The 25,633-nt window shown below is 44.8% G+C and overlaps 1 protein-coding gene across 2 annotated transcripts in view; it reads right to left on the reverse strand.

Annotated features, from left to right (window-relative positions):
• The window catches only part of VWF (von Willebrand factor), a 154,252-nt gene that overhangs the window by 77,367 nt on the left and 51,252 nt on the right, over nt 1-25,633 (reverse strand). For both annotated transcript variants that reach the window (XM_077930743.1, XM_077930742.1), the window contains exons 20-29: nt 22,881-23,019; nt 19,579-19,719; nt 14,902-15,051; nt 12,951-13,091; nt 11,171-11,290; nt 8,652-8,808; nt 7,567-7,734; nt 6,597-6,732; nt 3,248-4,584; nt 1,952-2,071 (exon numbers count right to left, since the gene is read on the reverse strand). In XM_077930743.1, the coding sequence (XP_077786869.1) occupies nt 1,952-2,071; nt 3,248-4,584; nt 6,597-6,732; nt 7,567-7,734; nt 8,652-8,808; nt 11,171-11,290; nt 12,951-13,091; nt 14,902-15,051; nt 19,579-19,719; nt 22,881-23,019 (2,609 nt within the window). The remainder of the gene's footprint in view (nt 1-1,951; nt 2,072-3,247; nt 4,585-6,596; nt 6,733-7,566; nt 7,735-8,651; nt 8,809-11,170; nt 11,291-12,950; nt 13,092-14,901; nt 15,052-19,578; nt 19,720-22,880; nt 23,020-25,633) is intronic.

Consider the following 25,633-nt stretch of genomic DNA (forward strand, 5'->3'; position numbering starts at 1 on the left):
GAGCGTCTCAACCCACATCGCTCTGCCTGGATGCTGAGATCCAGCGCCGAGGGCCTTCTGGTGGTTCCCTCACTGCGAGAAGCAAAGCTACAGGGAACCAGGCAGAGGGCCTTCTCGGTAGTGGCACCTGCCCTGTGGAAAGCCCTCCCATCAGATATCAAAGAGATAAACAACTACCTGACATTTAGAAGACATCTGAAGGCAGCCCTGTTCAGGGAAGCTTTTAATGTGTGACATTTTTATTATTTTTAATCTTTGTTGGAAGCGACCCAGAGTGGCTGGGAAAACCCAGCCAGGTGGGCGGGGTACAAATAATAAATTATTATTATATTATTATTACTAAGTGAAACTGCTCTGATTATTTATTTTACGAGGGTGGAATCCAACTGGTGCTTTTGTGCTCATGGAAGAACTTTTCATCCAGCCGAGACATCCACTAATGAGAAAGAAGCAAATGGGTTTTTAACCCAGAATCTCCCCTCTCACTGCACCTGTCTAAATGCCCCTGATAATCATCTCAAAAGTGTTATGTACTGATGTTCTCACCCTGGGCCAGGAGGGGGATACTGTAGATAGTTATGCAAATGAAGGATCAAAAGTGACGTTCAGTGATTGGATAGTTTTAGAAAGTTGCAACAGTTATGTTGTTCTGGAGCTCTATATAAGCAGGCTGACTGAGCTCCTCAGTTCAGTCCTGTTCTGGCCTCTGAATAAACAAGAGCTGTTTGAAGAATCGCTGTGTTGTCTGATATGTTCGCCCACAACTTAACAAAAAGAACTTGGGAAACCTCCTGAGCAGTGTGGAAGACGGCACTGGGGCTGAGGTTGAAGGAGGAGAATGGGCAAAGTTTGCCGTCCCACCTCCTTTTGCTATTGGATGCCTCAAATGGATCAGATCCCTTCCATGGGTGCAAAGGTGTCAATACCACCCTAAATGTATATCCCATCCTTCAATATAAAACCTTTCTAGGGTGGTTGATATGTGGGGAAATCTATGTAGACTGAACCACACTTTGATATGTATCTCTTATCCATGATTTGTTCATCTCTGAACATGATTTAGTTCTAATATGTGGGATTTCTGGTACAGAACTCTGTTAACGGGTAATCATTTGTAAGCTTCTTTACATAATATTTCACCAAAAATTATTTGAATTCCAATTAACATTAAATTGTTTGTGTGCTTGGTGTAAAAATAACCAAGAATGTCACAGGTAGTTTAAATGCTTTCCTTTTTTATTGTGTTTTAACATTTGTGACCAGCCTCAAGAATTTATCTGTGACTTGGATAATTGTTTTCTGTAACAATATTTTGAAAATCCATCTGTAGCAATACACGGTAATAATGTATTTTCAACCCAACATTTTATCACCATTTGCAGGGGAGACAAGTGCCCCAGAAATCTCAGTTTTCAAGAAGATGATTTCATACTAATCCATATCATACAGCGTCACGTGTAGAACAAAATTTATTTTCAATTTCCCAGTCTCCAGCTTAACAATAATGAAATTGCAAATGCACCCCAGTACTTCACTGGCTATTTCTGCTTTTGCAATTTCTTTCAGGATAATCAAATTTCTCAGAGGGACAAAGAAAATTATTACTGTTTGCAGTGCTTATTTTAAAATTATGTTAAAAATTCATTTACACTTTGCCTTCAACTGTTTATAGGGTTGTGCTGTTTCCTGAGGCAAAGCAGGGGACCTCAGCTACCAGGGGTGAATTTTGGTTCCTCCATATCAGAGGTGGGGAAATTCTGGCACTTTGGCTACATTTGCTGCAGAATTTCAATTGTTTGTTTTTTAAACACACATACCTGCTTATGTCTATGACAAATCAAGATTCTTTGCAGAAAGAGTTTCTGGTTCACCACTTCAGTAGTCCCCTCATGAATACAATGAACATGGACCCCAAACTTCTAAAACGATTGAGTAAATATATGGCACTCACCAACATTGCTGTGCTCAATAAACGCTTTCACAAATTGTTTCATTTCCTCAAATTCTGTTTTGCTAACCTTCGAGCTCCCATCCAGAAGAAATATGACATCCATTGGTTTGCTGCAGGTTTCTAAAGATTTTTTAAAAAAGAAAAAGCTTGTAATTCTTTTTAAAAATGTATACAAAGCAACTGTTGATAGAAAGCAACTGCATGATTTCACAGAGAGAACACAAGAGGTTAAAAACATTATTGAGGGAATATTGAGAGAGTACATTCCCTGTCAACTCGTCTAGTACAGAATCCCTGCATGCCTCTCACAGAAACACAGAACTGCAGAATAGCTCTAGCATCCACACCATGCTCAGAGTTTGGGCCCGGCTGTCACCTCATGTCAATAAAAAACACAACCCATTTCCCATGTAGGAAAATTGCAGGGAGAGTATAGAACCAAACAGTGAAAATGTTCCAGAAGGCCTGCAAAGGCCGTCTTGGCAGTGAAGATAACCCTGGGACTTATTGTCATTTGGTGCAAGAATGAGCTCACCTGTTTTGAATCTTTGAAGCCTTAGTTTTGGTTCAGCTGGTCAGGAGAGGGGAGGCTTCTCACACTGGCTGCCTGTCAGCTTCCACCTTTATCTATGTCGGGCATAGGCAACCTCGGCCCTCCAGATGTTTTGGTACTACAACTCCCATGATCCCTAGCTAACAGGACCAGTGGTCAGGGATGATGGGAATTGTAGTCCCAAAACATCTGGAGGGCCGAGGTTGCCTATGCCTGATCTAAGTGATGGAAGTAGACTGGGAAGAGGCCTCTAAGCCAGGGGTGAGTTAATAGGGCTATTGGTGCCAACTTACATAGTTTCCTATGCATATAAGTAATGCTGAACGTATTAGCACCTCACGGACAAGTCATGCCAACTGCTTGGTTGCATCTATCTCATTTGTAGCCATGCTCTCACAGGTAAGCACTAGAACTGGCCATTCCGGCGTTTTTGACCCCCTTCTTTGGTATCCCTGCACCAAACCACTCACACAAGCTCTCCTTTGGGCCTGCAGATCAAGACAACGGAGAGATGAATCTTTACAAAAACCAGCCAGAAGCAACAGCTCAAGGGGGTAGGGTTGGAATGGTATGGCAATATGTATGCTATCCTATCATCCTGAACTCTCTGTGGCCTGCTCAAATGTATTAGAGAAGATGCGATCTATTGGCTCCAGAGTTTAGCAGGAAAAAAATGGGTTAAATTTTAAGAGGGTGCTCTCATGATTCAAAACAAAACCCCAAGTTAAGAAAATAGACATTACCTTCCCTTGAGCAGCATGTTTTTAATATCAAGTCAGGTCCTTCTTGGATGAGTCTGTCATAATCCTCTAAGATGATGGGAGTCTGAGGCTGGCTTAACTCTCTGAGTTCCTGGATGTTGGCATTAGGGCTTATGCCAATGGGAATGAGGTTGACATCAGTGGGTGGGCGAGTGATGGTATCTGTGGCAGGGTTCGCAGTCACCATGTACACCAAGTGTGGAGCTTGCCTTCTTCCCCTTCTGCTTGTGGCTATAGTTTGTTCAGAGACAAAGTTGAGAGCCTTTCCGGTGTTGGTGGCATTTCCTCCACGGAACTTGATCTCCCTCACCTTCTTAATCAGGTCGGTTTTTGACTGTCTGTCCCTGAAGGAATATTCCACCGTGATTGTGAACGAGTACTGAATGATCGTGATATGAACGGTTTCTTCTCCGATATCCATTTCTCTGATTGTGCGGGCGATGAACTCTTTGACCAAATTGAAATTCTCCTCGCCAACTTTGTCAGACCCCTCAAGTAAAAAAACAATGTCCATGGCCTTATGAACAGAAACTAAAAATGTTGTTGGGGCTGCTCTGGTTAACTCCCAGCCGAGTCCAGGGACTGCGGTGACACTGGGGATGGTTGCAATAGGGGGCTGTGTGGTAAACAACATGGCACTTACTTCAGGCACAAGGCCACAGAAGTAATCAATTATTTCATCCCTACGTTCCCTTAGTTCAAGCACACTGTTCATTATGAAGGCTTTATTCTCAGGTGACTGCCTTTCAATTAACTGAATTTGGTCAATGCTGATATGAGGCCCAAGTCCGACTGGTATTACGGTGATTTTCTTCTTTTTCAAAAGTGGGAAGATCGTTTGAATTTTCTTCGGATCCTTGCTAGCTGTAAGTAAGACAGCGATTCTGGCAGCGTTTGTTCGTGGAGCCTTCCCAAACACATGGAATACAACATACTTAAGTACTTCAGTTGCAGAGGCAACATCTCCACCAGTGTACTTTATATTGTGGACAATCCTCCTCATTTGAGATGGCTTTTTGATATCTTTGAGGCCAAGGTAAATGTGTGAGCCAGTTCGGTATTCTAGGATCGCCAGGCGGATTCTTTTCTGGGAGATGTGGAGTTTTTCCATCATGCCAATTATGAAAGCTTTCAGCTGTTCAAAATCGCTCTCAGAAAGCTTATTGGAGCCATCGACCAAGAAAGCAAGGTCCATCATTTTACTGCAAGAGTATTCATAGGTTATCTGATCTTCTGGAGCAATAGTTGTGGTCATTAGGATTTCATCTGTCTCCTTTGGATCACATCTATGGCATGTCAAGTTTCGTCCTTCACAATGGCTGGGGGGGGGGGGTCAACAAGATAAACCATTAGAAACAAAAGCAGTATTTCTCCACAAAACTTTTACAGCTAAGGATTGCCTCAAACCAACCAGGCAGAGAAGACACTGTAAACTGGAAAAGAGTTGATTCCTTTCTCCACCTTTGGACTGTCATTGTGCTAGAATTAGAAACATATGCATAGGAAAGATTTAGAATAATTGTCTGCACCAACAGAATATGTGAGTTGAATAAAAGTCAAGCGTATTGGGTTGTCACAAATCCCTACTGCAGAGTAACAATGGAAGTGGCCTTCATTCTCACTTTTCTGGTCATGACTCTCTCACTTACATACTAGGGCCATCAAACTACAGAACTGGTTATGAAAACATGCAGACCCACCAACATTTCAGTATATCTCAAGCATGATTTCCCCCTTGTTCTCGGCATCTTACAAAGAGTTTGTTTCTTCCAGTTGTTAAAAAAGCAGATCTTGAAACAGTGTCAGAAGAGCGAGCACAAGAAGAGTGAGCAGACTAAGTTAAGAGGACAGTTTCTATCTTGATGGAATAATATGCCACGTGTACCTTCTTGAATTTCAGGGGGCTGGACTAGATGACCCACAGGACCCCTTCCAATTCTACAATTCCATGAGTCCACAATTCTAGAACCTAGCCAAGGTAACATTAAAGAATTCTGCATAGTTGTTTAATGTTATCTTAATGCTTAAGTACCATGTTTTGTTTCAGCTGCTCCATTGTTCCACCAAAACATAAGCACAATACTGATATGAAGGGGGATGGGAATGTGCCTTCTTAATTCTGATGCAACCAGGACAATGCAATACAATACAATCAAGAGAATTAAGCGTCCCTGAAACACTTTTTCTACCAGGAGATGTGGTTACGGTGTGGTCAGGGATGCCGCAGCATATAAAGTCTCCCTCTTGAGGCTTCCAGGTGCTGGAAGCAACAGAGATCTCTCGCTCCTGATTCTAGTTCCCTAGCTGTGCTGCACCTTGCCTGAATTTCCTGTGATGCTGACCTCACACTACTGCCTGACCTTGCCTCTGTATCGCGTCAAACCTAGATTGATTCTCCATTCATGATCTTAGTTCCTATACTGGGCTGCTCTGCACCGGTGTCCTAGTTGGTAGTGTTTTGGTAAGAGGCTTTAACCGGCCGGGCCCCTACACCCCAACCCCTGAGGACACCCACTGGAATGTGATGCTTTTGCCTTCCTCTCCTTCTGCCTTTGACTTGCCCCATCCTGGGTGTGACAAGGACAAAGCTGAGGCTTTGGAAGTTCTGAAACAATAGCAGCGCACAATCCACTGACATCATTGGAGATGACGTAATGCTGCTGTGGCTAAGAATTTTTGGAATGAGTACACTGATTTACAGAACTATTGCAATTTATTGTTTTAATCCTGGTGTAAATATTTGGTGGATGACATTCTACAAGCTTCCAATTTTCTTTGGATATTTGCTATAAAAATGCTTTCCTATTGTTTGTACAGGTGGCGTAGGCATCTAAATTAGGTGACAGCTACGTGCAGTGATGTATCCCTGGTGAGGCAAATGTACATAACATTCCAAAATTGTGTGGAGGAAGAAGTCGCAGTGTGTTGCCATGCACGTTAAATCATTAGCAGGAAAACTGTGGTATAGGATTCTAGGCGAGCAATTTCTCTCAAACGATATACTGTTTAAAATGATCCGATTTTACAGTGCTGATAGCCAAGGCCTGCATTTCCTCCCTGAATTCAAAGGGCAATCATCATTCAGAAAAGGGGCTTTAGGCATCAAATCAACCCTCAGATATGTAATGTAAATGCTATATAAGGAATGATTCTGCAACCAGAACCTGGTTTTTATTTGCAGGGTGTCCTTCCTCCAAAACAGAAAACTTTCCCGGAGTCTTGACTAAATACTTGTGCCTTCATGCAAAATCAAGACTGAAATTCACTGCTCTGGGTTACTGGCATGCATACATTCATGCTCCCCATGCTCAGAAAAACACATCTGCTTTACCAGGATCGGCAGAGCTCCGCATCTTCAGTGTTCAACACGATCCTCTTCCCGTGGGGAATCCGGAGATTGTCTAATTCACACACCGGGCATTCTTCAAGATCAACACAAGACTCTGACAGCTCATCAAGTATTTTCCCTGTTTCACAAGAAGAAGAAGAGTTTGGATTTGATATCCCGCCTTTCACTCCCTTTAAGGAGTCTCAAAGCGGCTAACATTCTCCTTTCCCTTCCTGCCCCCCAACAAACACTCTGTGAGGTGAGTGAGGCTGAGAGACTTCAAAGAAGTGTGACTGGCCCAAAGTCACCCAGCAGCTGCATGTGGAGGAGCGGAGACGCGAACCCGGTTCCCCAGATTACGAGACTACTGCTCTTAACCACTGCACCACACTGGCTCTCTTAACCACTACACCACACAACAATATTAGAAGTTGGGCTTTCAAAAGAAACAGTAAGCAACAATCTACCCTTGAACTTCCCAAGCACCAATGATAAGGATGGGATCCAACATCTGCTTTCTGAAGGAATCGAGTTACCCATAAGTGGTACAGTTGGAACAACTCAGCCAATCCCATCTCTACCTGCTCTGGGGACCCTAAGAGCCAACTCCTAGGGGCCAAGGTCCCTTTGCCTCCCCCAACAAAATATTTGAGCCCCCCCCCCCCAGTTTACATGCATTCCTATTCACATAGTGAGTGAGTGTGTGCGCGCAGCGTTTTGTGATTGATTATGTGAGGTGGGGCTTACCTGCCCACCCCCCAATATTTTATTCCAGTTGGCACCCCTGCTGTGGACAGTAAGGAAGGAAGTCGAGATCATCTGTGTGACTCCTCCTACCGATGAGAGGGGCAATCCCAAAGAAACTCCAAACCAATCCCCTCCTTTCCCTACCAGAGATTGATAACAAAAATTATTTTCACTTTTGATCGCAGAAGCTAAGCTAGAACTTCCACACCAAAAGGACCATGCTTGCCTGTTGGACAATGCACATGACATCCTTCGACACACTTCACAGGGCAAACCACTGGATCCAAGTGCTGGCATGTCTTTGGACAGGCAGGGCCACAGCTGTTGTATCGCCATTCACACAGGTATCCTCCTCCTCCTCCTCCTTCCTTGTTCATGTCTTCACAACTTTGTGCTACCAAATATGAAGAAAAAACAAGAAGAGCTGGATGCTTGTGCCATGAAGTAACAACGAGACTTCACATCTTATAGTGCTTCTGAGTATTCAGTATGCTTTGCACGATCCCGTTTATAACAAGCCTGCAATGTGTCAGCACCGGTTATGACCATATTGCAGATGGAGGTTATGAGTTCATGGAAGAAGTGAGATTCAAACTGGAAACTTCACTTCACACTACTATAGATTCCATCTAGGGGTGGACTCAGCGACCTTGATCTGGTTTGTTTCTATGCCTTGATCTGGTTTGTTTCTATAGTCAGGGTTCAGCCTGACTATATATATAGGAAATTCAAAAAAATCCACACAAATTCAGTACTTTTTTTTATAAAACAACAACAACAACAGAAAGTGGACAAAAGGCTGTCTTTCATGCTTTCACTTTTTTTTTACACATATTACTACCTAGCTGAATGCAAAAATTCCAGTGAGTTCCATCCATAGTCATGCCCTAGGTGTGCTTTGCCACTCTGATATACGCATGAGATCTTGGCACAAACCAAAACATCGCAGTTGCCTCAATTCTGCAGAACACGGGTGGCCATTTCTTGATTTTGTTTTTTGATAGATTTCCCATTAACAGCAACAAACAGAGACTTGGATTAAATGAAACCTCCCTACTCTCTTTCACCAATGGAAGCACTGCATATTGAGGTCACATCCACACTGCACAGTTTAACAGTCCTGGCTTCCCCCAAGGAATCCTGGGAAGTGTGGTGTGTTTGCCGCAGAGCACTCTGCCTGCACCCCTAACAAACTCCAGTTCCCATGATTCTTTATTCCGTGACAGAATAGTATGATAGTTCTTTTAATGTGCACATCGCTCATGCCGTGATTATCCATTCCCCACCCCCCTACAACTCTCCAGCACTTACGGCATAGAGTAGGAGACCTCCAGTGAACCACAACCCCTTTCTGTGCACAGGCATGGGCGTAGGCAGCCAGGACGTCACAGAAGCAAGCGCAATCCCCAATGGATTCACAAGCACAGGTGTCATACAGGCAGATATCCACATATGGCTCAGGGTCCACCTACAATGAAAGTCATATGGGTTAAATGTGCTAGTAGCTTTCCATTGTATTGAGTAACCCGGGATTATTCTCTCTCTCTCTCTCTCACACACACACACACACAGAGAGAGAGAGAGAGAGAGAGTGCTTCTCTCCAATTCAGACTCTACACTTGTCTGTGTAATAGGATTTAAGTCATGTTAATAACGAAAGGATAGAGCTATAAAGGGTTCTGGGCCAGAGCTTCAATTGTCTTGAAACAGGAAGCTTGTAGAACTGATCAAGACTCCCAAAATGGGAGGGAGCTTTCTTGAGGAGAGTGACAGGCGCAGGAAGGAAAAGGACAGTAAAGGGCTGGAGCTCAAAGATGGTTGCAAGCTCCAAACCTGAGTGCTTTATTGTTGTTTCACAAAACCCTCAAAACTTCAGTCACTTTGGAAGCCAGAGCTGGTATGTGGTCTTTCCCTGCCAAGCTTCCTTGCGGAGTGGAGGGCCTCCGTGGGGGCTGTGAAGGGCTTTTATCAGCAGGGCGGGGTGTCTGTACAGAAGGGAGCAGCCTTTGTTCGCCTAGAACCAGGTGCCACCTTCTCAGGTGGCAGCAGACCCACCCCGCCTGATGGGTGCACTCTGGCAATCTCGGCATTCCCATAAGCAGAGGGAGAGTTGAGTGAGTAGGGGTGCCAAGCTGGCAGGAGGGGCGGGAAAACTTGTTGGGACATCTTTGTCACTTCTTGCCCTGCTGCTGAATTCCCAAAGCATGACTTCTGAGAGCTGTGTCTGCTTCCAAACCTGTATCGTTGCTTGCCTGACAGGATACCTCTTCCTTTCTCACAAGCAAGAGCTTCTGTCTCTCTGTGTGTTAGGTAGAAGCCTGAACAGCCATTCTCCATTATCAAGATGGCCAAACTCAACCATAAGGTAAAGGGACCCCTGACCATTAGGTCCAGACGTGACCGACTCTGGGGTTGCACACTCATCTCGCTTTATTGGCCGAGGGAGCCGGCGTACAGCTTCCGGGTCATGTGGCCAGCATGACTAAGCCGCTTCTGGAGAACCAGAGCAGCTCACGGAAACGCCGTTTACCTTCCCACCGGAGCGGTACCTATTTATCTACTTGCACTTTGACGTGCTTTCGAACTGCTAGGTGGGCAGGAGCAGAGACCGAGCAATGGGAGCTCACTCTGTCACAGGGATTCGAACCACCAACCTCCTGATCAGAAAGTCCTAGGCTCTGTGGTTTAACCCACAGCACCACCCGCGTCCCATATACAGGCCCTAATTTGGTATAAAAAATGATGGTCAACACTGATTATCCGATAACCCTCGGCAGCAACTTGTTTCTTTCTTGTATTGAGGAATTCTTCTTATTTGCTTGTTCTTTGCAACAACATGTTTCTTATATTTCTTCATAAAATATTGGAAACTTACCATTCCATAAGTTCAAGGCAGCTTTAATCATCTCAAAATTAAAACAAAGCAAACAAAGTAAACTGAGTGGCCTCCACCTTACTTTCTATGATGATTTGTCCAAACTCCATTTTCTGGGTGTTCCTGAGTCTGATAATGGGAAGTGAGCTAGACTGGGAGGAAAGGGCCTTGGACAATGGAGGGAAGAAAGGAGAATTCAACTCTCCTCTCCTACATCCACAAAAAAAACCACATCCTCATCATCTGCGAATGCAGCAGAACACGACTAAGCATACAATGTTGTCATGGGCACCATGTCTAGTTTAGCTCTTAGATCCCACTGAGGAGATTTCACCCCTCCCATATCCAAGAATCTGCTGATGTGCTCTGCTGATTCTCCAGAGAGGAGGGGGCGGTTTCTGCTCTCTACTTATTCCGCTCCAGCCTCACATCAAAGTGTCGGGGAGAGAGAGACTGAGTGTTAGAGAGAGATTGTGTGTATAGATAAGGTTGCTGCTAAGAGCAGCTGCAGACACTCAGTGCAGTTCAGCATTTTCGTTTAGACCTCTGTTAGCTCTGTACATAGTTGTGTATTATAGTTGTAGATAGAATAAAAGAAGATATTCTACAGAGCTGCTCTCCGAGTCGTTTATGCTCTGCTATACTCTGCTGTACTCTGCTATGCGACGACTGTCTTCTTGTTGGAGTGAATCCGGTGCTCACAACTCTAAGCTGTGAGTCCACAGCACCTTGACCTGTTCCTGTGCAGAGGGTGGTCTCTGGAAGTGCTACCCAGTCGGGGCTGAAGTGGATGAGTCCAGTCGGTGGCACTGGCTCAAGGGCGATGCTGACACCCACAGCCAATAGGATAAGGATTACCAGGGGGGAGGGAGGGGCAGAATGCTGCTGCTAAATATTTGTCCGGGTAATGAAGCTGGCAAAAGAGAGAGCGAGAACTGGATAAGAAGCTTCTTACCAATTTTTTACACTCTTTGAAGGTGTTGCTGTTCAGGACGTTGCAAGACGTTTCCACCATCACTTGCTTCACCACATTGCCATTGCACAATGAAGATGCCAAGCTCTGCCCTTGAGAAAACTTAACAAAGGGAAGCGATATTGGCATGTTGTTATTACTATTCCATATGTGGCTACTTAACATTCATCTGCTTATTTATTTAGCCTATATGTAGCAACAACAGTGATTATCCAATCTAGGAAGTCACCACTGGATCCCAATAAACAGACAGGGACAGATCTTAATATTCAATATTTCATTTCTTTATGAAAATGGCAAGCTGAGCAGTTTATGGTTGGGCACGTGGAAGTAGCTGTGCAGTTCTTGCACCCTGTTCCATATTCACAATCTTAACAAGTGTACATACAAAAAGGGAAATGGGTAAGTTAAGAAGCACATTTGAAACCCGTGATAGCAGAATCAGCTATAAATAAAAAGGTAAAGGACCCCTGACAGTTAAGTCCAGTCACAAACGACTCTGGGGTTGCGGTGCTCATCTCGCTTTACTAGCCAAGGGAGCTGGCGTTTGTCCGCAGACAGTTTTTCTGGGTCATGTGGCCAGCATGATTAAGTTGTTCTGGCGAAACCAGAGCCGCGCACGGAAACGCCATTTACCTTCCCACCAGAGTGGTACCTACTTGCACTTTGACGTGCTTTCAAACTGCTAGGTTGGCAGGAGCTGGGACCGAGCAACGGGAGCTCACTCCATCATGGGGATTTGAACCGCCGACCTTCCGATCAGTAAGCCCAAGGCTCAGTAGTTTACACCACAGCGCCATAGGGACCTCCAAATATAGATAACAAACTGGAAACCATGAAAAGCCAGCTTCTCAGCATCTGGCCATACACTATCAGTTTTTAATTTCATACTGAAGCCTTAGAAGACTTCATGTTTGAATTAATTGTGGGGTGTATCTTAATTTATTGATCACTTGTTTTTATTCATTGTCTTACTTGTATGATGTTAGCCGCTCTGAGCCCAGCTTTGGCCGGCGAGGGCAGGATATAAATAAATTTTATTATTATTAATAATAATTACAGTGGTACCTCGCAAGACGAATGCCTCGCAAGACAAAAAACTCGCAAGACGAAAGGGTTTTTGGTTTTTTGAGTTGCTTCGCAAGACGATTTTCCCTATGGGCTTGCTTCGCAAGACAGAAACGTCTTGCAAGTTTGTTTCCTTTTTCTTAACACCGTTAATACAGTTGCGACTTGACTTCGAGGAGCAACTCATAGCATGCGGTGTGGTAGCCTTTTTTGAGGTTTTTGAAGACTTTGGTGATTTTTGAAGCTTTTCCAAAACTTTCCCGACACCGTGCTTCGCAAGACGAAAAAAATCGCAAGACGAAAAAAATCGCGGAACGAATTAATTTCGTCTTGCAAGGCACCACTGTATTATTTTTACCAGACTCACAATCATAACTACTTTAGCTTAATCTCCAACAATAAAATCATGGTTGATGCAAACTTCAAGGCAAACACATCACAACCATCAACATGTACTTATTTTGTCTTCAGAATTATTTATTATTCTTTGATTGGATTCTTTGTTGAAAGGTGTTAGGGAGGCTTAGACAATTCTCCAAGTCATACCCATGAGGCAAGGATCAGGGTCACACACAAATCCTAGAACATTAATCACATCCAGACCATTCACTAGACCTATCTATCTGGAGATTTAAAAAGTGGAAGTGTGGACAAGTGATTCTGCCCCTTCCCATTCTGTTCACACCAGCAATACCTTTGTGACATCAGCACACTGTGAATTAACTTTCCAGGAATTCCCAAAGTCACTTGGATCCACTTCAAGCTGGTTTTTGCTGCTGGTCAAGTCATTGTTTTGGATACCATCAAAATTGCCACACAGACCACATACTTTATCCTTGAATATAAACAAACCACAATAACACACATTTATTCAATAAAAATGATTTTTGCACTCTGATATAATTATTATTATTTACTAAATGTCTATACCGTCCGTCATCCAAGGATCACAGGGGAGTTTAGAATATAAAAACATAAAAAAGGATATCATAATAACAAACAAAAACAGTAACACTCCATCACCACCATTCAAAGGGCCATAGATTGTTAAATCAGATTCCTAATTAGTTTACTTAAGAAAGTTTTTGCCTTGTACCTAAAGATATGTAACGAAGGTGCCAGACGAGCCTCTCTGGAGAGAGCATTTCACAATGGGGAGTCACCTGAGAAAAAGCCTGTTCTCGTGTTGCCACCCTCCAGGTGTCTCATGGAAGAGGCACACGAAGAAGGACCTCAGATGATAATTACTGGGTCTGAGTTGGTTCATACGGGGAGAAGCTGAGGTCAGAGAGCTCTGAGAACAACCAAAAGTATATTTGCTCCAGCAGGCTTTCCAATAAGTGGGCCTATACCACAAATGTCTACTTTGAATGGTTTTAATTTTGCTTTCAGTGCATTTGCTCTTTTTGTGATTTCAACAGTTATTAATTATCTTTAATGTACACTGCCTAGACACAGTTGCTTAGAAGGTGCTTAATAAAGGCAGATTTGTGGGGCCCTGCGACAACAAATCAAAATAATATTGATTTAATCTTGAAAGAAAATTACAACCAAGCTGTCTTAGTTCAAGGTTATCCCACTAGAAGAAGAGTTTGGATTTGAAATCCCGCCTTTCACTCCCCTTCAGGAGTCTCAAAGCGGCTAACAATCTCCTTTCCCTTCCTCCCCCACAACAAACACTCTGCGAGGTGAGTGGGGCTGAGAGACTTCAAAGAAGTGTGACTAGCCCAAAGTCACCCAGCAGCTGCATGTGGAGGAGCGGAGACGCGAACCCGGTTCCCCAGATTACGAGACTACCGCTCTTAACCACTACACCACACTGGCTCTCCAGGAGATAATCTGCGATCCCACCCACCCCGCATATTTTGACTGCCCAGGGTCCTCCAAAGGGTTTAATCCAGTTCTTCGTCTCCCCAGATCAAACCCAACACTATAGCAACTACCCCATTGGATCTCATATGCAATTAAGAAAGGATGCAATTCAACTAGGTTTTACCGAGAGGAGATCCATTGAAATCAGTGAACATGATTAAGGTAGGTCCATTCAGGGACGTCTTAAGCATATTCGGCGCCATGGTCCAAAGCTCACTCCGGCACCCCCACCCCTGTTTCCCAGAGTTGTTGACCTTTTTTTAGGGAGGGCTTCATGCCACAGTGGCCACAGCAAATGGAGGCTCTGGACGCGGCGCTGCATGGCGGAGGCAGGCGAGGGCAGCCAGCTGATGTTGGGATGCGCCACATCCAGCCTCCGCCTCTTCCCTGGCACCCTCCAGAACTTGGCACCCTGCGCCACTAGCCTCTATAGGTAAGATGCCCCTGGGTCCATTAATTTCAGTGGGTCAGCTCTGAGCTGGGCTGAATAATGCTCTCTATCATGTGTTCTGTCAGATGCAGCACATGTTTACCTCCATCAGTCCCTGATGGTGCCTTGCCCTGCCTCCATCTCTCTCTTCCTTTCTCCTGTCCGAAGGGTGTCAGTTGATTGGGAAAATGTATACCCAGAAGCATTCTGTTCTGGGAATGCTGTACATTTGATTGCTCTGTACTGTTTAAGCCACCTTGTGGGCCTCAGTGAGAAAACGCAGGGTGGCTGGCATAAACACACACACACACACTTATTTCGAAATAAACCAGAGTGGACTTACTTTATAGTTCTCTTTCAGAATAACCGTAAGGCCCATGTCTCGATCCCAAGTGAGAGCAATTCCTCCTCCACCCAGCAACAAGATGTAGTAACGCCCAGACTTCAAGACTTCAAAGTTGACTTCTTCTCTAGGAGGTGTCAAGATGTTTACCTTCATCAGAAAAGATATATATAGAAACTTCAGCAATGGAGCTATAGGTTACTTCCATACACAATCCCAGGAGCACCATCAGTGATTGGCACTTGTGTTCAACGCTGTGGGCTTGTGGGGGATCCTGCCCTCTCCACAGACCCAAAAATGCTGGTGCCACTGGCAAAGGACCAGCTCAGCCTAGGTCTCTTACATGCTTTATGCTTCCCCACTTCCCTAAGTGGTAAGACATTACAGGGGACAGCCTTTATAGGATCAGTTGTGAGAAGAGTGTACAGGACATTTCTGGGGTCTTGCAATAACTATTTATCAAGTATAGTTGAAGTTTTCCTCAGGTTTATTGCACACTGCCCTAAAATCCTTGGACGAAGGGCAGTTTAGAAATATTTTAAATAAAGTAAGTTTGAATTTGTTTCACTGTTAGCTAAAGGGAGTAGCAAAGTTTACTAGCATTGAGGTTTAAAGATGTGCAACAAGCACACAGGAAGGAGTAGCGTAAACACAGCTTTAGTTCAGCTCTGCAATAGCCTAGAAGCTCTTAGTAACTCTTTCCATCTAGCAGATTGAAGATACTTTCCCCCTCTTCTGCTTCAAAAATATCCTGTTAGACCGAACTCAGCCAAGAATCCAGTCATTATCTACGTCCATACTGCCCATCATCAAGTGTCACACCATGCAAAAATTTGTTCTGCACTGCAACCTACGCAAGTTTACTCAGAGGTAAGTAGGTATAAGATTGCAGCTTCATGCAACTTTTCTAGGAGCAAGTCATGGCTCCTACTGGATCTCTCTCATCCAGCTATCCCAGAAGGATAGGAAAATTTATGTTGGATCTATTTCTGGCTGACCAATGTTCATGGTGCAGATGCACAGCAGCAGCCTGGGTGAACAGAGCAAGGTTGGTTCAGTGCAGAATTTGGCCACTCGTCTTCACTAGCCAGATGTCTCTGAGGAGTCTTCAGAAAGAGCTCAGTGGAGACAGTTATTTCCTTCTTATCTCAGGTAGCACCCAGGTGTAAAGCTGATAGGTGTCTATAGACTTCTCCATGAATTTGTGATGTGCTTTTGAATTTTTTAAAAATCAAAGTTAATGGGCATCACGACATCCACGAATGATGAGTTCCATGTGTTAACTGCACAAAGAAATACTTTCTGATTTCTTGCATAAACCTGTTGCCTGTCACTTGACTGGCTGGTTTTGAGAGGGAAACGTCTGTAAATTTTACTCACAGAACTCATAGTTTTATAAATCTCTATTGTTTCTCTCTCTCTCTCTCTCTCTCTCTCTCACTCACACACACACACACACACACACACACACAAAAACACATAGTGTTCCCCCCTCCATGTGCCTAACTGGTAAATCTCTGTTCTTTAACTTTAAAAGAGGATAAGGAAGAGGCTTGAAGGTGTTAGCCGCCCTGAGCCTGGGGTATAAATATTATTATTATTATTATCTCCTGAAGATGGCACAGCTCCTCTCTGCCACTGAAAGGCCGGTGTGCCCTGAGGCAGAGGAACAGAGTTATCTAGGCCAGCAAGCTGCTAGTTTATGTGTTTTAAAATATTGTTCCCTTTGTTGGTGTAAATTCATTTGAGCTTTTTTAAAAACCGAATTGTTTGTGTCTTCAAATAAACAGAAGTGCTTTTTCCCCCCTGTGCAACTTAAAAATGAAACTTTGAATGGAAAAAAAAAAAATGGTGGCAACCACTCTTTGTATGTTCAAACCCCCAAACAAAGAAGCATTGTGTGCCTTCAGATTTCACTGCAAAAAAATGTCTGCTAAGCTCTAGTATTCCAGGGATAATACAGCACTTTCGGAAGTTTAGGTAATGGTAATTCTATAACACACTGGAGATCTGTGAAGGATGAATGCAGCGACATTCCTGGCTGTTACAATGCCCAAGACAAACAGCTGAACTCTGCCCTCTGGAAGGGGGCTCGGTCTTTTGTTCTTCCTTTTTCTGTGTGAGGGGAAATGCAAAGTGGGGTGGACCCTCTGATTTCCTTTGCATAACATGCGGTTGAAAGGAGGGAAGAGCAACAGGGCCATCTACAGAATTATTATTTTTCCTGGTCAACCCAAGATTTGCTTTTAACAGCGGGCTAAATATCTGAAGTCTCTCGCGTCCTGGATTTTGCCTTCTCTTGAAAGGTATGCCTTTTTTCCATCAGTCTTTTCTCCTCACCCCTGAATTGGTTGGGAAAGTATCTGGTGACTATTTTGTGCAGATCTGTCCTAAAGTTCTCGGCTTTGGGAAGTGTGAGATAGAAATGGAGCTCTTGAAGGAAGCACCAGTACAGTCGCACCTTGGATCCCGAAAACCTTGCGAGTCAAACGTTTTGGCTCCCGAACACTGCGAACCTGGAAGTGAGTGTTCCGGTTTCCAAACGTTCTTTGGAACCCGAACGTCCAATGGGGCTTCCTTGGCTTCTGATTGGCTTCAGGAGCTTCCTGAAGCCAATCAGAAGCTGCACTTCTGAACGTTTTGGAAGTCAAACGGATTCCGTTTGACTTCCAAGGCACAACTGTTGTTGTTTAGTCGTGTCCGACTCTTTGTGACCCCCCTGGACCAGAGCACGCCAGGCACTCCTGTCTTCCACTGCCTCCCGCAGTTTGGTCAGACTCATGCTGGTAGCTTCGAGAACACTGTCCAGCCATCTCGTCCTCTGTTGTCCCCTTCTCCTTGTGCCCTCCATCTTTCCCAACATCAGGGTCTTTTCCAGGGAGTCTTCTCTTCTCATGAGGTTGCCAAAGTATTGGAGCCTCAGCTTCAGGTTCTGTCCTTCCAGTGAGCACTCAGGGCTGATTTCCTTCAGAATGGAGAGGTTTGATCTTCTTGCAGTCCATGGGACTCTCAAGAGTCTCCTCCAACACCATAATTCAAAAGCATCAATTCTTTGGTGATCAGCCTTCTTTATGGTCCAGCTCTCACTTCCATACATCACGACTGGGAAAACTATAGCTTTAACTATACGGACCTTTGTTGGAAAGGTGACGTCTCTGCTTTTTAAGATGCTGTCTAGGTTTGTCATTGCTTTTCTCCCAAGAAGCAGGCGTCTTTTAATTTCGTGGCTGCTCTCACCATCTGCAGTGATCATGGAGCCCAAGAAAGTAAAATCTCTCACTGCCTCCATTTCTTCCCCTTCTATTTGCCAGGAGGTGATGGGCCCAGCGGCCATGATCTTCGTTTTTTTGATGTTGCTATTTTAAATGCAAGGAAGAAGGAGGCACTTTGCTGGATATGTAACAATCCAGCCTCCCATAACTATCCTCTCTTGTCGTATTCCAGGTTCCCAGACTGCTGCAATGCAGTAGAAACTTTTTAAAGGAGTGTCAGCAGTTAGAGTTTTCTTCTGCCACGAAATCTGAATTTACTTTCTGAATAATAAAAGATAGTGCAGCTCAAGTGTGCCTTAACAACAGGACCTACTCTTTGGAAATGGTTACTGTCACCACAACTGGTTAACACGGATTTTCTTGGTGCGTGGGAGAGCTGGGGGGAATTTTTGACGTATTTAAGGCACCCATGAGCACCAACACAGAAAACAAGTTCTTGGGCTAATATGCAGGAGGCCTGCTTCGAAGGAAACCTTGCAGAGCCCAGATTCTCTGTTAGTAAACCTAAATTGGTTGCTCTCATCATCCACCAAGGGCTTCAGAGGGCTCATCCAGACTCCCGCTTGTCTTGACATTCCCCCCCCCTCCCGAAGCCAGATCTTTACCTCTGAATCAGAGCATGCATCAATTGAGTTTTCCCCAGATTGGTGTTTGCTCTGATTCAGTGCTAAAGAGCAGGTTTTCCCTGGGGCAAATGGAGAAGCAGAAGTGTGAACAAGCCCAGAAAGTCCTGCCCCACTGCAAAGTCAGCAATATGGAATGCCTTGCTTTTAAACATGACACCACTGAGATCATAGTAAAGGTAAAGGGACCCCTGGCCGTTAGGTCCAGTCATGGCCGACTCTGGGGTTGCGGCGCTCATCTCGCTTTATTGGCCAAGAGAGCCAGCGTACAGCTTCCAGGTTGTGTGGCCAGCATGACTAAGCCGCTTCTGGCAAACCAGAGCAGCGCACGGAAACGCCATTTACCTTCCCGCCGGAGCGGTACCTATTTATCTACTTGCACTTTGACATGCTTTTGAACTGCTAGGTTGGCAGGAGCAGGGACCGAGCAACAGGAGCTCACCCCCGTCGCGGGGATTCGAACCGCTGACCTTCTGATCGGCAAGTCCTAGGCTCTGTGGTTTAACCCACAGCGCCACCCGCATCCCACTAAAGTTTGCTGACCCCCTGTTCTAGTCCAACCCCCTGCAATGCAGGTATAGGCAGCTGTCCCTTACGGGGATCAAACCTGCAACCTTGGCGTTATCAGCACCACACTCTAACCAACTGAGCTATCCAGGCTGGTCATAGAGTAGCATATTAATCAAGTCAAAAGTTCTCTTGGTCCAGACTTTTTAGAAAAACATTATAAGGCTTGCTCCTCCACAAGGGGACTGAAGTAAAGATAAGGAGCTCATACTTACATCTCCGTTGTACAGCTCAATCACTCCACTGTCAAAGAGAATGCTAATCCTTTTAGTGCACGTCTCTCCTGTGAAGCTACATCCCTCATTGGCAATGAGTACTCGGAAGGTTCCAGAATCATCACTACCATCACAGTAATCCTTTAAGAAAGGGAAGTGGCATTGAAGACAGATGTTTTGAACATGCACACAGATTAAAGGTACAGTGGTACCTCAGGTTAAGTACTTAATTCATTCTGGAGGTCCTGAAACTGTTCTTAACCTGAAGCACCACTTTAGCGAATGGGGCCTCCTGCTGCTGCTGCGCCGCCGGAGCCCGATTTCTGTTCTCATCCTGAAGCAAAGTTCTTAACCTGAAGCACTATTTCTAGGTTAGCAGAGTCTGTAACCTGAAGTGTATGTAACCTGAAGTGTATGTAACCTGAGATAGCGCTGTAAAGGTAAATGGACCCCTGACCATTAGGTCCAGTCGCGGACAACTCTGGGGTTGTGACGCTCATCTCACTTTACTGGCAAAGGGAGCCGGCGTACAGCTTCCGGGTCATGCGGCCAGCATGACTAAGCCGCTTCTGGAAAACCAGAGCAGCGCACAGAAATGCCGTTTACCTTCCCGCCGGAGCGGTACCTATTTATCTACTTGCACTTTGACGTGCTTTCAAACTGCTAGGTTGGCAGGAGCAAGGACCGAGCAACAGGAGCTCACCCCGTCGTGGGGATTTGAACCGCCGACCTTCTGATTAGCAAGCCCTAGGCTCAGTGGTACCACAGCGCCACCCGCGTCCCACACACAGATTACCTGAGGTTTTATTGACAATTGTGTTATACGAATGTTATTAAATAAATAATAAAGATCACAAGTGTAGGGTTTACCATTAAAATCTGAGTATCTTGAGATTTCAGAACAATGACCTGAGATCTTTTTCTCTGCACTTTGGGCTCTAAGTAAAAAATCAGCTGTGGAACTTGATCAAAGCCATGTGCACTTGCATGTGTCTCCTCTCTTTGATGCCTCCATTCACACATCACTGCTGCAATCTATGTGCGAATGCAAAACATCCACCCACAAATGGACAAAGCCAATTTAGGTCCATACAGTTACAGCACTGCACAGCACTATACCACCAGAACTGGCTTTTAGGCTGCTGTGGAACATAGGAATTGGACCTGAGGATAGTGGTTAAAAAACCAATTTAATGTAAAAGGTTTTCATTTCAGAATCTTGTATGCATTTATAGATGGATGAGTCCCACTGATTCTGAAAGGGACTTACACAACTGTCCGCATGCAAAGATTGCTACAGGACAACCTATTCCTCTCTCTCCTGTTTCTCATAGCATCATCCTGCCCCAGGCAGTGGAACACAGCTCTGCAACTCTATCCAGGGGTCCCTCAGTTTTGTCTGGCCTTGATACTCAGCAAAACTTTACAGTTGCCACCAGCTCTGCCCTTTCCCCTAACTGCAGGTGGGGTTCTCATCTGTGACACTATACTAACCTTCAGAACTCAAGTGAGAAAATTTGCTCCAAAGTGCCTTTGGACCCCAGCACAATATCCCAGAAATCTCTCGTCTTTCTCTAGGCTTTGGAGAAGAGTGATAACTTTGTTCTCAATATCATGCTGGGCTTTGGAGAAACCTGGAAACAGCTGTACTTCTCACTGTGCCTCCAAAGCCCAGAACAAAAAATCTCACCAGATTAAAAGTGAACCATCACTGTGACAACTTGGCAGGTATGTTTGATCTGCCTCACTTGCTACTCAACATCTTAGGAACCTTCTGGCTATGCTTGCTTCACTGGCCAATGTTTGCACCAGCTTGGAGGGCAGTGAGCTTTGACCCTATTGGACATGGCCTGTTGTGACCCTGCTCTCCTTCCTATCCAGGCCTACGGCCTGTTGATGAGACACTGGTGTGCTCTTCTCCAATGCCAGACTGTGAAATCACACTCTTGATTTAAAGTGGTCATCAAATATATACAATCTAAAGTGACTTTGAGGGTTTCCTCTCTGGTAAAGCATGTTCTCCTTCATGGAGAGCACGTGTTGCGGTGGGGGCCACCAGGACACTCCAAAGTTGTGGGGCGGGCTAATTGATCGTTGGCCACTGATGTGATTGGGCTTCCCTTGTCGTTGGGAAGAGGTTAATGTTGCCATTTGTTGATTGACAGCCAGAAATGCTAAAACTCCTTGCACGAGGCTAGGGCTTTCTCTTTTCGCCCGTGCATCGGATTGCCCGCCCCCCCCCCCCATATTTAGGGTTGTTCGCTTTACCTTGCTATGCCTGTCATGGGGTCGCCTGCTCTTGGGGCAGGGGCCCGGTAGGAATTGTCCATATGGCTGATTGGCTGGGGCCATTTGGTTTTTGCCTAAATTTAAAGGTACCCCTGCCCATACGGGCCAGTCTTGACAGACTCTAGGGTTGTGCGCCCATCTCACTTAAGAGGCCAGGGGCCAGCGCTGTCCGGAGACACTTCCGGGTCACATGGCTAGCGTGACAAAGCTGCATCTGGCGAGCCAGCGCAGCACACGGAAACACCGTTTACCTTCCCGCCAGTAAGCGGTCCCTATTTATCTACTTGCACCCGGGGGTGCTTTCGAACTGCTAGGTTAGCAGGCGCTGGGACCGAGCAACGGGAGCGCACCCCGCCGCGGGGATTCGAACTGCCAACCTTTCGATCGGCAAGCCCTAGGCGCTGAGGCTTTTACCCACAGCGCCACCCATCACAACTTGTAAGGTTGCGGTTAGGCATTGGTTTATAGTTTGGTTGGTTGAGGGGCATGGATTGGCTGTGCCTGCCCCTCTAATGCTGCTGCTGCAAGGGATTCCGTTAAAGGAATCAGGGGCTAACTATTGCTTGTCCACTCTGTCAAGGGGGCTTGGGCCATAGCAATGAGCTCCTGGTTGCATTTGGGGAGGACTGAGGGCAGGTTCCATGCTCCGTCGCTACCCCCAAGTGTATTCCCCTATTCTGACTTTTGCATCGTGCGGAATGTCAGTCTGTCTCCCGGGGGGTGGGGGGCAGATAGTCGCAACCAATGCCTAAGCAACCACTCACATTTTTGTATTTTAATAAAGTTGTGGCCAAAATTATGCCAAAAACCTTAAACAAAAATTTCTGTGTGATGTGTGAGTTATTTGGGGTGGCCCTGGGGACCTCAACACGCAAAAAATCTGAAGAATGTTGAAGGAAGCCAAAAGTGTCTCCATGGGTTTCGATGGTAGTTTTCCATATCTCTAACCCTTAGCCTTCTCGCAGCCGCAGCCACCCTCATCTCCAAGAACTGCATTCTATCCCCACTCTTACCTGAACTAGCACATACTGACAGTTCCCTGGAAACCTGTATTTCAGTCCATCAAAGGTCAAGTAATGAGATGTGCCAATGACTGAGCAGGTACCGTCACAGACATTTTCTGTGCATTCCCACTTCCGAGCCCGACAGACACTGCAAAGAGCAAAAGACCAGCAGCTGTTATTGTCGGTGTTGATTAATAAATGTCTGCTTTATAATTTGGTACATGGACAAAAGACAGTCTGTGTCTTGCAGGAAGCATGCAAAAATCATGTCACTTATAAAACCTTGAGACACTAACATTTCTAGATATCACTGCAATACCTATTCATGCTTGTGAAGATAACAACTTTCTTCACCCTAGACAGTCAGATTACACACTTACTTACACACAAACACACACACACTTCAAAAATTGAGGTCCTTTCCCCTGGTTATGACACTGTTGAAACTTCAGAAGTCCACAAATTTTTATTTAATTTGGAAACCACCCAAAGTTTGTGGGTGCCATCAAACTTCTCCTCTGAGAGAATTCCAAGGCCTAAGATTTCAAGATAACTTTTGAAATCTGGAACCAGGCTTTAAAATACTTTTTATGTGCTTCAGAATAATTACACCTTCTTTATAACAACACACCAGTACCAAAGACCAAACAGGCAAAAAACAACAACCCCAAAACCAGTGTAACCATACACAGTTAGGATTCACTACCATTTTATAGGCTTGAAAGTCTAGTAATCTCCAGATTTTTCCAGGCTGTACCCGTGACCCTTTCATGTCAACTGAAGTCCAGTGTCCAGATCAAGGGAAGAAAGAATACTGCTCTATTCTGCCTTAGTCAGAACCCACCTGGAGTCCTGTGGCCGGTTCTGGGCACCACAATTTAAGAAGGATACTGACAAGCTGGAACATGTACAGAGGAGGGCAACCAAAACGATCAAGGGTCTGGAAACAAAGTCTTATAAGGAATGCTTGAGGATGCTCAGCCAGGGGAAGAGGAGACTGAGGGCAGCTATGATACCCACCAATTTTATTGGGAGGGTTAAACATGTGCTGAAATCTTCCCCTCTTGAAAACTATGCATCTTAAACATGGATAAGTTTATCTGGATTGCATTTTAAATGCTGCTTCTGAAAAAAACCACTAACTTCCTTCTTTAAAGAAATGTACAGTCTGGCACACACTAATGTTGTGTGTGTGGAACCCACAAAGATCTATAAACAGCAAGTTAAGTTACCACAAATAGATTCTCTCTTTACTTAAAGGCTATGTGTAAAAATTTCTGCCACTTCTGTATTCCCAGAAAAGATCTAGGCATAACACGGAGTGGAGCATTTTACAACATGTAGTGATTTACCATGGATATCCTGCTCTCTGCTGCTTATTCTCTTACGAAAACACTTTTATTGCCCTCTGAAGGCCAGTATGGGTTAAATAAGGGGTGTAATAAGGCTAGTATTTCCTTTCATTCATTCTTTTCTTTTTTGTGTGCTCATAAGACGACTAAATAGCAGTCGAGGGCGTGAGACTGCATACTTCCTATGGCTCTCTGTTTACCAAGGATGGTCCATAATTTCTGGTAACAAAACAACAACAACGAAAAAAAGAGGCAACACATTAAAGGAACATCTGCCCTGACAGGAACACTGAATTCCTGGAAAGTGCTGCGCGCAAGGTTTTACTGGAATATGTTGAACAATTCATTATTGGGACAGTTTACTACTTTACAGAAATGGAATTTGCAGCTCCTTTCTGAGGCACCGCCTCTTCTTTTTGTTTCCTTGTGATTGGGGATGCCTCATTTATCACTATTTTTATTTTGTTTATTTTAGCATCTCTTTTATCTCTGTCCCTTCTCTGGGAAAATTTCTGGAGATGCCTTTTAAAATCTGGTTATTTTGCTTCTCCAGTAAAATCCAAGAATCTTTTTCTTGGGTACCAGAGGTTTCCTGGATCTCAGAAGCTGGGGGTGGGGGGCAGCTGGTCTCTCCTGTGTGTGTCAAAGTCACACATGTGAACACGAAAGCAGCATGCCGTGCAGCACCTATCATTGTGTTGCTCGTTGTTGATTTTGACATTATTCTGATTATGTTGCGTTTTTAATAGTTTTGTGGGTTCCTATCTTAGTTAGCCACTTACAGTGGTGCCTCGCAAGACGAAATTAATCCGTTCCGCGAGTCTCTTCGTCTTGCAGTTTTTTCATCTTGCGAAGCACGGCTATTAGCGGCTTAGCTGCTATTAACGGCTTAGCGGCTTAGTGGCTATTAACGGCTTAGCGGCTTTAAGAAAAAGGAAACAAACTCGCAAGAACTCGCAAGACGTTTCGTCTTGCGAAGCAAGCCCATAGGGAAATTCGTCTTGCGGAACGACTCAAAAAACGGAAAACTCTTTCGTCTAGAGAGTTTTTCGTCTTGCGAGGCATTCGTCTTGCGGGGCACCACTGTACTGGATTTTCAAATAAAAATTGGGATACGTAAGTCTCAATAGATAAATGAAGTAACCACAGATCATGTTATGTACTGAAGTTCACACCCTGGGCCAGCAGGGAGATACTGTAGATAGTTATGCAAATAAGGGATCGAAAGTGACGTTCAGTGATTGGATAGTTACAGAAAATGGTTACTGTTGCGTTCTAGTGGAGCTCTATATAAGCAGGCTGGCTGAACCCTTCGGTTCAGTTCTGTTCTGGCCTGTGAATAAACAAGAGCTGTTTGAAGAATCGCTGTGTCGTCTGATATGTTCACCCACAACCTAACAGATCAGTTGC

This window comes from Podarcis muralis, chromosome 6 (assembly GCF_964188315.1).
Source record: "Podarcis muralis chromosome 6, rPodMur119.hap1.1, whole genome shotgun sequence".
NCBI lineage: Eukaryota > Metazoa > Chordata > Lepidosauria > Squamata > Lacertidae > Podarcis > Podarcis muralis.